Source organism: Hemibagrus wyckioides, linkage group LG03, assembly GCF_019097595.1.
Source record: "Hemibagrus wyckioides isolate EC202008001 linkage group LG03, SWU_Hwy_1.0, whole genome shotgun sequence".
Taxonomy (NCBI): Eukaryota; Metazoa; Chordata; class Actinopteri; order Siluriformes; family Bagridae; genus Hemibagrus; species Hemibagrus wyckioides.
Window position 1 is genome coordinate 17,047,272 of NC_080712.1, and position 15,110 is coordinate 17,062,381.

The window sequence follows — 15,110 nt, forward strand, 5'->3', positions numbered from 1 at the left end:
GGAGTGGAAGTGAAAGGTACTAATTTGGCATCTGTCAACCTACATAGTGCTGAAAAAGCTAATAAAGGGATTGATTTTGTGGCACAAGAGGACCTTGAAGTGGATGTTCTAACAAGGGAATCAGGGAGATGCCTAAGTACTCATGGCGAAAGGGATCAAATTACACACACAAATGATATAACAGCAGCTAGTACTATAAGACAAGACACTGAGCAAAATACACTCAGTGACAATACACAACACTGTGGTGATCGAAAATCTGATGACAATTGTGATGTTAATTCTAAGTTAAATGTGTCAACACCAGATAAAGTTCTCAGTTCATTTGGAAATGTCAGCTCTGAATCAGAGAATAGAATGGCTGATATTCAGTCCTCACCATTTGCCCATGTAGAGCTGAATTCCTTAGTAGAGACAGATACCTCTACAGCTGAGGAACACTATGCGATTGAACTTTCCACTGTGATACCACAAAACTCAAGCCCCAAACCTGCTGCATCTGAAATCAAACCTATACTAATTCAGGTACTGACAGACGATACAAGTAGCTTTATTAAAGATGCTAAAGATAGAACAAATATACCAAATCAAAAACATACTGATGAAGAAAATCAGGTGATTAAGCTGGAGCAACTTAAAGAACCAGAGTGTGCCAGTGATGTTAGTCTAGTCAATGAACAAACCACTAGAGATAAACTTGGTGAAATAAAGTGTGAGCAATTGATTGATAGCTTAGATACATTGGAGGATGGACTGTCTGGAAACCTTAAAGAAGAGGTAAACAGAATTGAGAAAATAATCCCTGAAGTACAAAAGAGTGATCAAAATTTGGAGAATGAAGTAGGAAAAGTACAAACCAATGTTCAGCAGAAATTGACTGAGACACCAGAAGAAAAAAAGGACAATACAGAAGAAAAGCAATTAGATGAAAAAGTACCAGAAACATCTTTAAAGGCATGTCTTTCTGACTCTGGCTTAATCCCCACAGGGTTTGTAAAGGAAGTGCAGAGCCATGATAGGGATTTGATTAAAGCTACTCAACCATCCATGGATCAGGACCTGGAGCAGGTGACATGCTGTGAGAGAGTCCAGATGCAAAATCAGACAGTATTTAGTGAATTGGATTTGGCCCAACCTACAGAACTACAACAACCACAGGAATGCATTGAAGCTGCAGAAACAGTGGAAAATAGAGTTTTAGAGAGGTATGATGATGGTTCTCTAAATGAAACCAAGGTTAGCTGCCCTAGTAATGAAGTGCAGGCCAGTGGGATTTTGGAAAGTAAAGTTGAAACTGAAATCTCCTTTAGTAGTTTTGAGAAGACAGAAAATGTCACGTTGCTGATGAATGACAATGTGATTGCTGAGGGTGATGGGTGTCCTGATGGTAAGCAAAGTCAAAGTGTGCCCAATTTAAAACCAAATGACTTTAGAAATGTCTCTTCTGAAGATCTGAATAAAGAGAAATGTACAGAAGATAGAAATCAAGCAAACCAGATTAAGTTGGATAATCAAGAAAATACATTCCTGAGCATTTCAGGAGAAGTTCTTGAAAATACAGAGCTGTACACTGAGCTGAAAGAATTGCCAGAGTCTTTCATTCAAGCATCACAGGAAAGTGAGGACAAACCTCACTTGGGCCATACAAGTGAATCACACACCAGTGTGGATGAACCTGGACGTCTGGAGGAAGGAATACCAGAACTCTGTAAAACTGCTGAACTTGCCAATGATTTATCCAAGCCATATGAGAATTCTAACACCTCACACCATGCACAGAAAACAGAGGTTCAGTGTTCCAGTGCCATCACCTTTGGCAAGAACAAGTGTACTGAGGAGTGCACTAGTGTTGTGGCTGAGGCTAAACTGCCATCTGTTTACAGAACTCCTGTTGAGAAAGTAGATAGTGAAAGCATTGCCAATGTCTCTCAACATATGGATGATGAAGACTTGGCAAATAAAGCTCAAATTCACAAAATAGAACTACCTAATACACCCCTTCAGACTGAGACCTTGGCTTTGGAGATAGAGCAGCATAATAGAGCATCTCTGGATCCTAAACATGCACAGAACAAAGAGGGTCAGGATGCATTTGATCCTGAAGCACAGCATATTGAATTTCATGGCCTTACAACAAGTGCAGGAACTGAAGAGGAGGCCAAAAATAAGAAGAAGCAAATATCTATTTCAGGAGAGGTCAAGCAGATGGAGCACAGGAAGGAAGAGATAAGTGGATGCAATGAAGTGGGAAGAGAGAATGAGACAGCAGAGGGCAGGAAACCCACAGAGAAGTCTGGGAAGCCTGAGACTAGTGTTGTAGAGTGTGATCTTAAAGACATAAAGGAAGGAAATGAGAGAAAATTGTCTAAACACAAAGAGGAGAACTTGCTTTCCTTTACAGTCCAAACAGTCAGTGGTGGCACTGCTCTCCTACAATCAAGTGTGGTTGATGAATTGCAGACTGAACAGGAAAAAGAATTATCATCAAGCCCCAAACTCACTGCTGTTGTCATGGTGTCAAGCTCACAGCACCCTTTCCAGACATTACTCAATGCTAATGCAGACTCTAGTCATGAAGCTGCCAATTTCTTTATTCAGACTATGCGTGAAAATGCTTCAGAAGGATTGAAAACAGAACATGGCTCTAAAGATGCAGAAGTGGAATCTGCCTCATTCAGCAAAGTAGTTCAGAAGGAAAAGGTTGATAGCAATGAACACACTGAACAATTATCAACAGATGAAGACAGGTTAGCTACTCTGACTAGCGTACTATCAGAGGAAGATGTTTCAGACAGCTCAGGTGCAGCTGTTAGTCCAGTAATAGAACTGAATCAAAAAACATCCAGCACAGAAGAATCATGTGAGAGTTCAGACTGGCTCAGAGCACTGAAAGAAGCAGCCACTATATCTCAGTCTCAACAGAAATATAAGCTTGGGACACCTTGCGGATCTGCAGATAACAGGTACTTGAGAACTGCTTAGGAGAGAGATTATGTAGCTACAATTCATAATGCATAACAATGATGAGAATTTGTTTCATCCATAAAATAAACTGTTTAGCAGAAGTTTTCTAATCCCATAAATGATGTTGGTATTTCACATAACATCTTGGGTGAAAAAGAAGTCAGGAAGCCTTTCATTAAATAATAAAAGAGTTTCACATTTCTTATATTTTCTCAGCAGAGCTCAGTCTCAGCCTCGGATGTTATATGCCCATGCCTGTGATATCTTTTTATAGCTGATCAAAATCTTTGGAATCTTGAAGCTTGCAATCTGATTGGATATTGCATATTTTCTGTTTATGCATACATAAGTACACTGGATTTCAATGTGCAGCTAATTGAGCTTGTCAGAGCAGGAAGCAGACACTAAAGAAAATCTTCATTAAGGCAACTCATTAGAAGTTTTTTGATAGCTGTACATAAAATATGGTGAGTAAACATGGTTTACAATGTCAGTCAAATGGCTTCTTTCTGGAAAATATGTGCCATGGACTAGTTTACACTTTTACTAGCCATGGACTAGTTTACACTTTTAGATAGAAATGTTCCACCTTCCTACACAGAACCCTACAACAGAGAATTTTCATTTTAAAAAAGGTCCCAGTTAAAACCCCTGTAGGAATGTAGAATCCTTATCCATTCAAAGAACTTTTGTGGAAACATTTTCTCTAAATGCGCCATAAATTTATGGTATATTTGGACCTTGGTTTCAATTTATTTTTTAAAGTAAAGAAGAACAGATTTTTATAAATTATTGTGGTGGTTTAAAGAAAAGTTGCACATCTACTATGGCCCATTATCTCCTGAAGGTGACCTCAGCAATGACATCATCTCATGGCCTTTGTGGCAAGAAAGAGCCTATTCATATAGACACCCATCGCCCTCACAGAGACTATAAACAATTGCCCATGCGATCTTTGTTTTGTGATGCACTCTTGGTAATCCGTTGACCTGTTTTCTATGCTTGTTGTTTCTCCTTAGACCTTTTGAGACTCTTGACATACCTCAGGCTGAACTTGAGTCGGATTCCCCTGCTAAAGACTGCGAGTCTGTAATAAAGGAGCAGCCAGAGGAACCACCAGACTGCAGGTAGGAACTTTATTAAACTACCAAATCACCATTTGTCACCAAAGTTATATTCTGATACATTTTGCTGTGGATTAATCACTCATGTATCAGAGCTATGATTAGTTTTTCTCTAATTCTGTATTCTTCCCTCATTACTGACCTTGCTCTTAAACTATATGGCCACAACACAGAGCACTTGCTGCCTGTCACTCATAGCCTTTGACCCAGAAGTTTACTAGCAGAGACAGACGGGGGCCAGTAAGTGACAGATTTTTTAACGTCTTTGGTCCTTTTATTTCTTAACACACAAAGGTTTGCTTGTTAGACCGTGGTGGTAATTATTGCTGCTGTGTTCTGGTGTGTAAGTGGCTTTTGCTGATTGAAAAGTAGCTGTCAGATTCTCCCTGATTTTCCTGTAGATGTGCTCCAAAAAGAATGTTGGCTACATGTGTGAATGTGTGTGTGTTCTGGCAAATGTGAGTGCAAGAATGTGCAACCATGCATACATATATGTTTGCTATTTGCACCAACACCCTCACATGAGGTCATTCCTAGAGGCCTATCAGTTTAGAACAAAAGAGATGGAGCAGTGGCACACTCGAGACCAGTGTGAATGAGTCAGAGCGCATGCTTATGTGTGTATGAGAGAGAGAGAGAGAGAGAGAGAGAGAGACCAGTAAAGTGTCTTGAGGTATTTTGAGTGCAGAGCCTAAAGGGAATACCCTTCATGTTGTAGTGTGTAGTCTGCACTCACTCAGGCTAGTGGACTCTGTGTGCTCCTACACCTGGTAAGTTCTGCACTCTTTTCACTCCTACTGAAGTTTAGTCATATAACTTCTTTGATGTTGCTCTGGCTCATGGATACATTAAGTGCTAATAATTGTCAGGGAGCAACAGATGGAAGTGGGAGGAACTCTATGTGCTTTGAGAAGCATCTTGCTCTTTCTCTGTTCCTGCTTCTCTCTCTCATTCTTGATTTCAAACAGATGACTATGCCCAGTATGATCACTCTTTTGAAACACGTTTTAGGATTTAAATGATACTCACAGTTTATTTTACAGGAAGTAAAATAAATTTGAGACAAACATGTTTGCATACTAATGTCTCCGTCTACTCAGCGCTTTCCACTCTGACTAATATAAACATGTGCTAACAAGCCACAAGTGGATCTGCATATGTTCACCATAACAGTAGCAGACGGTGTTCACCTACACGTGGCCAGTACTTTTAAAATGCACCGATTTAAACACATCACCTATTAATGTTTGATGTAACATGTCTATAAAAAGAGACCCTATTTCAAGGGTCTTAAGTATTTATATTTTAATATAAATACTTAAATATCATTTTTTTATCAATGTCAGATACACAGCATACACAGCATCCATAACAGTGTGTTAATGCTTTTAGTTACACCACTAAAAGGTCTGGCTGAAAATTCCTGTCATGCTGTTTTGAGGTCACCTAAATGTTGGATGTGCAGGAAAGCTAATTCATGTGAATGTAAAGAAGAATATTCATGCAAGGGTGATATGACTGGAACAAATGAGTGTGTCACAGAGTCATGGTAATTCCTGATCACCAGGAAAAAAATGTCTTGGGGGCGAAGAAATGAAAGTACTAAACGTTTTTATATGGCAGCTTAACTATAATTAGCTGAAACTGCTTCTGGTGGTGTTTAAAAGAAAGTGTGAAAACTGCTTCAGGATACACTAGTTGCATTGTTATAAGCCTGCTCCTTTAGCTACCTGTATTTATTGTGGTCTGTTAGCTGTTAAACACTGTCTGGGCCACTAGGCCTTTTTCAGAGAATACAGATGTTCCCAAGCGATTAGCTTGTGTGAGAATTTATGTTAGTGTTTATTTGTGTATTTATGTAAAAGAGAGATAACTATACTCTTTGGCCTCTTTTCCAAATTCCTTTTTTTCTCTGTGGTTCTTGTTGATAAGTTACAGTACAAAAAATGTTTTAAGTCAATTATGAGATGAACAATTCTGAGGTGGCTGTATGGGGCTTTTTTGATTAAGGGATACAGTGTGTTGGTAATGCTAGTACCATGCTATGCTATGCTATGCACAGTTGTTAAAGGAGTACGGATGTCTGGAGACTGCGATGCATAAGTGCGGTATATTTTTAGAGTGTGGCAGGAGGCTGGCCCTCTCTATGAGCAGCTGGAAGACTGTCTGCTGTCTACCCAGTTGAGCTTTTGCCATCTTTCTTTAGCCAATCCCAATTATTATGTATGACTATTTAATGGCTTCTGTTTCATTTCTACTTTAGGGAGCAAGGCAATGTCATATAACCTGACTCGTGCTCCACTTTATGATTATGGTTTTATGTAAAATATAGGGTTTTATGTATAGATTTTCTTTCTCTGTTTTGTACTAAGATATGCTGGTAATTCAGCTGGAATAACATTCCAATGCTCTATTTTAGTATTACATTCTAGACCAACATGTTGCACTACTCTTAAGATTACTACATGTAAGTTTACCAGAAATATTAAGAATTATAAAAGGAACTCAGGAAATCAGAAAGTTAAAACAGAGTTGTATGAAATGCCTAACCATGTACATTAAAACTTTTACATTAAAACTTTAAACTTAAGGATTATACATTACACATTAAAGCAATTAAACACTATATTAAATTGTAAAAACACTTTAATGTGTGTTTAGCAAAAATTATTTGCACCTATAGTTGTATGCCAAGAAGAGTTTTACTGAAAATTGGGCACATGCTTATCATAAGTGGAGAGTTAAAGATTGTGAAAACAGCATCTGGTCTTTTTTTTCTACTCTTCAATTTCAGTAAATCTGTGCCCTTGGTAGCCTCAGATGCTTGTTCTTGACTGACAGGAGTGAATCTAATGTAGTCTACTGCTGTTGTAGTGACTTTTGCCTCAATGTTCAGTGTGTTTTGAGATGTTTTTCTGCTCACCTTGGCTATGAAGATTGGTTATTTGAGTTGACATAGGTTTAACATTCTGGCTTTTCTCCTCTGACCTCTCTCATCAACAAGGTTTTTCAACCCATAGTACTACCACTCTCTGGATATATTTTGTTTTTCACACCTTTCTGTGTAAATTCAAAAAGGTGTGTGAAAATCCCAGGAGATAATCAGCCTCTAAAAATGGCACCACCCATGCCATGGTTATGGTCACTAATATCAAATTGTTTCATATTCTGATATAAACACTAACTGAAGCTAACTGATAATAGTGAGCAGAGGTTACAGGTGTTCCTGGATGGTGAGTGAATATGAGAAATCATATTACTCACTTTGCATCAGTTTGTGTATAAATATGTCTTTGCCTTTACTTACTTAAAGAGGTCATACTGGATGTCACAAAAGAAGCCTTTTGAACAATGTCATTTTCTATCAAGCTCACCTTACTCCTTTGTGTATTTGTGTGTTGTCTAGGCCACTGCTGTCAGAATCAGCTGATGGGAGTGAGTCTGTCCTTTCCTTCCCCCCACCCCCAGAGGAGGACACATTGCCGCCTGCTCTCCCTGTTCACCTTTTCTGTGACAGCTCTGAATTCCCCACACCACCACCCACACCCCCAGACAGCGCTCTACTAGAGCCTGAACCTGAGTGGGCACCTCCTGTTTCTCCCCCTGCCCCGGATCAGGTCCCAAACACTGCAGAAGTCCTCCTACCTCAGCTCCAGCACGATCAGCAGCCAGGCCCTCCAGCCAGGTACACTGCTCTTCCACATATTAGTCAACAGTTACATTTATTCTTGTGTGAAATGTATATGTGAGAGTGCAGCTGTTGGCTGAGACAAATTGAACCTTCTTCACAGTGTGTTTAGATTGAATGGTAATCTGGTAAGCCACATGTTTCACATCCTCTTCTTAATGTAGATCCTGATGGAGGCAACACACTCCTAAAAGTGCTGATTTACTGATAATGTTTTCTGTGCTTAATGCTTTCTTGCTGTCTCTCTTAATTAACATAAAACTCACATAGGTGGCCCCTGTTCTTTGTGCGAGTCTTAGGCCTGTCACTGCCAAGAGAGACATCATTCACTTTTAGCAGTTTAATGCAGATTTTCTTGCAGAAGAATAATAATGGCAGCTTTTACTAAAGCCTTAATGCGACATGCTGAGATATACTGAGCTGGTTAATGCTTCCTCAGCATTCTTCCCCTGCTGATGCTCATAAAATGGCAGCACAGTAATGCATCTGACAGAAATTTATAGACCACTATTTTTTATACACATTATACATGTCACAAAGACATATCCTATAGTTTTTTATTTCCTTCATGCCTTCTTTTTGCAATGACATCATGTACTATATCATTTGAAATTATATGCTGCCCTGATGTTTTCTGCCATATGTTTGCTCACACAGATATATTTGAGCTATAATGTAACACTGGCCACAGATGAAGCATTTCACTAGCACTGTTTTGTTTGGATAGAGGACAGGATGACTCAGCCACGTTGACAGACCGTGTGAATAGCATGCACTTTCCATTTCTGATGTAGAGGTTGAGTGTGCTGCACTCTGTAGCGCTGCCTGACTCCATCTACACACTGCTGCCCACTACAGTATATAGTGAGTGAATGCATGTAGAAGCAGATAACGCTACAATATATAAGGACAATCATTTTAGTTCCTGAATGTTTCGATTTTTCTTAGGAACTAGTTTGTCTTAGCAAGTTCATTTTAAAAAAATAAAAAATTATTGACAGCACACAGGGCGAAATTAATGCTCTTTATCAATGCAGTCTTTTACACACACACACACACACACACATATATATATACATATATATATATATATTCAGGGAGATGATTAATTAATACACATGTCATATAGTTATGAACTGTGTGAAAAATTTTCAGAGGTCATGATTCGTTGATTCAAATGTTGTACATATTCATTACATAACAACATATGACTGATTTTTTCATGAGCTCACATTTGTTGAATACAAGTATATACGTATGCGGCAGAATTGGAAACAGTATTAGTTAGGCATTTGCCTAATGGTATTTATAAAATCCTAAGGGCAATTCTATTTACTTCATATTGCCCTGTGGCCCTGCTTTCAATATACATATTGGCAAAACCTATGGATTTTGGCCATGACAATAAACATTTTTTTTTTCAGCATAATGTGCCATTTAATATAATAAAATGCAAATATTACCTGTGAAGGCAGAATCAAAATAATAAAACAAATAACTATTTAAATAACTGAATGTGGTTTTGTATAGCATGTTTTCCAGCATGTTTGTAATATCAAAGAAACTACTAAAGAGTATAAGCATTATACCACTTTTACCCATTAATGAATGCAAAGACTTATTAATATGCCTGCTTGTACAAGATTGAATGTTCCCATGTCCTCACACCATCTAAACTTACATACACTATACTACAGCTTATGCTATACTACACTATTGTAAAGAGGCAGCGGTGAGGAATGTTTGCAGCAATACCTGTTTGAATCAGAAGTTCAATGATCTTGGTGTATTTACTGACATGACTGCAAAAGCTAATGAAACTACTTTTTAAGTCAGAGAGAGCTCCCATTTCAGTAGCTGGGATTTCAGTAGCAAAATTTCATTATTTCATTATAAACTAGATTATCTATCAATCTAAATTAGCACTCATTGTTGCATACTAACGGTTAGCATCATTTAGCATATTCAGCTGCATGTAAAGAAAGCAAGTGTCTGAGAATATTTTGAAATATCACATCAGATACTCATAGGTTTAGTTTATAACAAAGTACTTATTACATGTCTCTATCAGTTAAAATGTTGACCATATTTTAATATAAAATTGTAATAAAATCAAGAATCAAGTACAAATCTAAACAATCCTAATCAGCCCAAGAGGAGTTTATTGTTTATAATTCATTGAAGGGAAAGTATAGCTAAAGAATAACCTCCCTGAGATAATGTGCTAGTCTAAATTTGTTACATAACACAATATCGAAAACTTAAAAGAAAACTCATAGGACATTACCAGTATACACAGAAACAAGCAAATACACAAACAACAATGGAAATTCTGCTTCCCAAGTTTTTTTTATTTGACTTTGGAATGCTTTCAGATGTCTGCAGTAAATTAACTGAAGTTACTGTTTGTTTGTATATCAGGCATTCAGACATTTCTACTGACATTAATGTTTCACAGCCCTCACCCAAAAAAGACACAGATCAATGAGCCTTCTCAGTGAAACAAGAAAGCTTACTTCAGTGTCACCCTTTTCAGTCACTGCATCGAAAAATTACATCATTAACTCTGCTGTAATCCTAGATTTTATCACCTACTCCATCACACTAATGTGCTGCTTTCAGTTTGTGTTTAAAATTGGACAGGTAGATTAAAATGGCTCTGCTGCAGTTGTGCAGTTGTTGGCTGCATGGCTTTAAACTTTAATTGCTCCATTTCCTCGGGATCCAGAAATATAGTCTGCAGTTACAGCATATGTGAAAGCTCACTGTTTTTCCCTCCCTTTTTGAGATACTTTGAGAGACGCAGCACCATCTGTATTCTTCACTGGTGCATTCCAGTTACATCGAATTAAAACTGGCTAAGCTTATTTTTTCGCCTAAAGCTTAAAATGTTTTCATTATTCGCATATTGCTATTATTTGTAGTTTCTGGGATGACTTTATGATTGGCTAAAAAAGATATTGGTGTTTTCAGTTTAAAGCTCTACAGGGTTACAATATAGTTGGGGATAAAAATGTATTATGTGCTGGACCAGTTGACCTCAGATCAAGATCTGAGTGACTCATTTTAATAGTGGGTTCATTATTGAGGCCTGCTGGGACAAGGCTTCCGTCACAAACACTGTTTAATTGGCAGTGTTTCAATATGTATAGTGACTAATGTAGTTTTCCATTTAGATCTATAGAAAACTGGAAATTGTGGTCAGAAGCACACTTTCAATGACATGCCATGCTCATACATTAGTGCGATTGTGTCAGGAAAAACAGAAGAACATAGGACATGATCATCTTGTCAGACAAATCATCTTTCTCCATCTTCTTGGCAAGTAGCAAGTGCACATTTTGTAAACGCCAACATAACAGAACAAGCCTGAATAACTAAATTGTCCCCTACAGTAAGGAGAAATGGGCTTTGTTAGTCTCAGGGGGCATTTTGCTGACATGGTTTAGAGTGAAGGGTCTCGGCAAATCTGCAGAGAGCTTGTCTCATTCAGTATGACGACTGTCTGAATGGTTTGAGTGTGAAATGGTGGAAAAATCATATGCTACAGCCTTTGCAGTTATCACATCTGAACCTAGTTAAAACCTATGGATGATTTTGGACTGACTTCAAACAATGCTCTTCACCACCATCATCAAAATGTCATAGGAGAGAATAGCATTCATCACTATTATAGATCCAGAGGTTTGTGCAATCCATGCTAAGGTGCTTTTATCTCCTAAATATCGTTTTTCAGGGTAGGTTTTCTCTTATTTTGACCAGCTTCCTCTTGGGAAAGGTAGGTAATACAGCAGAGATGGGAAATGCCACATTACTGGGTTAAGCTCATGCTTGGTGAAAAACCTGTATACCAATCTACACTTTGGTGTCTTCTTTATTTTTATAACAAAAATAAAGATATTCCTATTCATATTATATTGTACCTTATTTGGTGTGTTGAATTTTTCATTTGCATGTGTGTTTTACCAGAAGCTATGGTATGATCATGGCACATCAATGGATACCACCAAACACTTCATTTTACACAAGAGGGTCATGAACTACCATTTAATGCATATATAACTTTATATTTTGATAGAAATTATTAGTGCTACTAGCTTATTGCTGTTATTTTCAGCAGGGTCACATTATGATTGACTTTATGATTTACAATGTGTCAAATCAAGGGAAAAACATTCAATGCTGAGCAGTTCAAGCTGACCCTAGTTTTGGGTTAAGATGGCCAGAGGACTTCGATAGAGGCTTCATGATTGAGGCATGCATGCAGGAGCTTAAGTTACAAAGACTACAAAACTGGCTGTGTTCCAACAGGACTGTCAACGAAATTGATCTGCACTTAGATCTATGGAAAAGAAATCAGTAAATAGAGTTGAAAGTTGGGGTCAAAGTGCACATTTGATTGCAGAGATGTTTCATTTAACACTAATGTGATTACCATATGGTCAATAAGGCATAAGATATTTGGGAAGTGTGTTTACTTTTTTAGATCAGGTTCAAATATATTATTATATAAATTAAGATTTTCCTCATTGTAGTTAATTATAGCAGAATGCCAAAGAGTCCTAAAAGGCAATAGGTAGAGCTGGGCTTGTGTGAAAAGTTCTTTGTTCTGCTTTCCCATGAGCAGACAATAGATTTATAATCCTCATGTTTCAAGTCCCTTCAGCCTCCCATATTCCCATATTCACTGCTCCTACAGACTGTAAATCAATACGAATTGTGTGGATTGGGCAGACTGGTGAGAGCTCCACTGTCTGCCTGTAGGCAGTTATACTGTATCTTTCTTTATCCTCTTATTCATTTGTCTGCTTTCTTTGTTTCCACTCTTTTGCAGTATAATTTCTAGGTCCCATATTTCATTTTGGTATGAGTTTGAGTTATTTTGACTTGCAATACAGCCTGTCTCCTCTAGCATTGATAGAATTAATCTGGGGATAGCGGTTAGTACAAGTGCTTGCGTTGGTAAGCCCGTCTTTCTTTGTGTTGCCCTGGCCAAGCAGGAGAATTCAGAACCTTTAAAAGGATAGAAAGCCACGCTATTCTCTGGAAAAATCATCTGTGAGTGATGTTTTTTTCAGGATTTATTGATTTTAGCATTAACTATGTCATAGACGATCAGACAATAAAAGTAATGAAAGTGATGTTAGTGCTTTAGTATTGAAACAATTAGAAAGTGAAATCGGGTCAGTCTTCATGAATAAACTAAAACACGCACACACATAGAAAGAGATCTTTCTCAGGGTCTATTGTTGAGCTCCTTTTTGTTTTCAGTTGCCTGTCCATTCCCATATGGAAGTTTCCATTTTTTCCCCCCATGAAAACTCACCAGCAGCTTCTTTATAACGAATGAAAAAAAAACCTGCAAGAAGAGAAGCAGTGAAAAGAAGATTAGGATGTGTTAAATTTTAAATGTCAGGTGCAGTTGTGCTTTGGATCGAGAGAGTGAGAGAATGAGGACGGGGTGGGGGATGTGTTACATAGCTTTGTGTGGGGTGCTCTATTGTTTACGTTCCATTTGCAGATAGGACACCAGAGGGCTGATAGACAGGGAAAAGCTGCTTGATTTTTAATACCTAACTAGCCCCAAGAGAAAGAGAGAGAGAGAGAGAGAGAGAGAGAGAGAGAGAGAGAGACGGAGACGGAGACAGAGAGGGAGGAGGAAGATAGCCAGCATTAGCTTTGCTGAATGGTCCAGTGCTTCAGAGAGGGGAGGTACTAGTGCGAAGTAGCATCATCCTCATTCCTCGTCTCTCTGTCTCTGTTATTCTCTCCATCTTTTATTTAATACCTGCACACTGTTTTGCTCTTCTACCATTGAAGCCCTGCTGTTGTCACAGATACAAGCAAGCCTCAGCCTCCTCCCCCACCATGTAAAGACAGCATGTGAGAAGCGGATTATTGGATAGAGGAATCGGGAGACTCTCTGATGGGTAGATGCTGAGGGGGGCATGCAGCCTGCCCCTGATGCCATCTCATCCTGGTTCACTTGACAGAGACAAGCCGACTCTGTGCTCCCCTTCCCCGTCACCTACCATCTGGAGGAGGGGGGAGAAGGAGGAGAAGCAGGAGGTGCAGAAGGAGGACGGTGGAAGGGAGCAGGTGGAGGTGAAATTAGCCGAGAATGGGAGCAGTGGAGTCCTCCGAGCAAGGACAGGTTCCCTGTCTGTTTCAGGAGCGTCCCGAGAGCATGTGAGTGAGGACAGAGACGGAGAGAGGAGAGGAGAGGAGGGGGATTTCTTTCTGGATGATCTCATTGTTGTCGCTTGTTATTGGTGTCGTGAGAATATGCTGCGTAATGTACAGCTCACCTGTTCAGTTTGTCTTGTGCACATGCTCATTTGTGTATGTATTGATTCACTGAGGATTGCTGGCAATGTAGCCAGATGGCCTCAGTGTTGTAAATGTGTCAGTGGTTATCAGTAAGACATAGCGGCACAAACATGGTATCTTAAACGAGGACAATGGTTTATTAATGTTGACTCTCTGTGTTGGATGACGTCATGTTTGTATTCGGACGATTCTTGCATGGCTGTGTTTACATCCAGGTATAACATATATGGACTAAAGTGAATGTGGTGTGATCTAGTAGAGAGGGGACTCCATGTACCTTGGATTTAGAGTGTGTTTTGTGGGGGGATGGAGAACAATGCTGCGTGGAGAAAGAGGACTGAGTGAGCCGGTATTCCAACAGAAGGATAAAGTACATGAGATGAAGGGGGATGGTGATGTAGCAGAAGAGAGAGTTATTTATGTCTCATACAGCATTGAGGATTTGAGAATAGAACAGCTGAGTGGCTATCATCTTTTTGTAAAATGTACCATATTCTCCACATGAGCATGATCTGGGGTACACACACACACACACACAAGCAATAATGCTCATCTTCTAATGTTTGAACTATTGTTTACTCACCCTAAAAAAACTAATAATTTTTATGATTAACTCTCACATAGTGGGCAAAGTGTGGAAAATTGTGTCAGCATCTCATTTTGTTTCAGGAAGCACCAGTTTTCTATGAGAAGGTGGAGAGCATGACTGTTGGTGTTTACAGTACACATAGTCAGAGAATATGAATTGATGGGTTCAAAATGGAGGTGATTTGTGTCTTCATCTTTTGACTAATGACAATTTTGTGGAATCGCTATGCCAAGATAAATATTATTAAATGTTTTAGGTAAGTTTATTGGTATAAGTTTATAGCTGTGGAGTATCTGTTGGGTGGATGGTGGGACTGGTGAAGTCCTTTATGTGTACTCAGATGCCACTTCAAATAAGAGTTAAGCACACTGTTATGCATCAGAAAGTACTCTTCATCGAGTCATGACTAAGCTTT

General features: G+C 38.8%; 1 protein-coding gene across 6 annotated transcripts in view; it reads left to right on the top strand.

Moving 5' to 3' along the window:
* Positions 1-15,110, top strand: part of LOC131348571 (transforming acidic coiled-coil-containing protein 2-like) — a 43,797-nt gene that overhangs the window by 3,741 nt on the left and 24,946 nt on the right. For 5 of the 6 annotated variants that reach the window (XM_058383658.1, XM_058383667.1, XM_058383675.1 and 2 more), the window contains exons 2-3: positions 3,984-4,091; positions 7,495-7,773. In XM_058383658.1, coding sequence (XP_058239641.1) covers positions 3,984-4,091; positions 7,495-7,773 — 387 coding nt within the window. Of the gene's footprint in view, positions 1-17; positions 2,964-3,983; positions 4,092-7,494; positions 7,774-15,110 lie in introns of those variants that run through there. The other variant, XM_058383702.1, reaches the window with a different exon arrangement.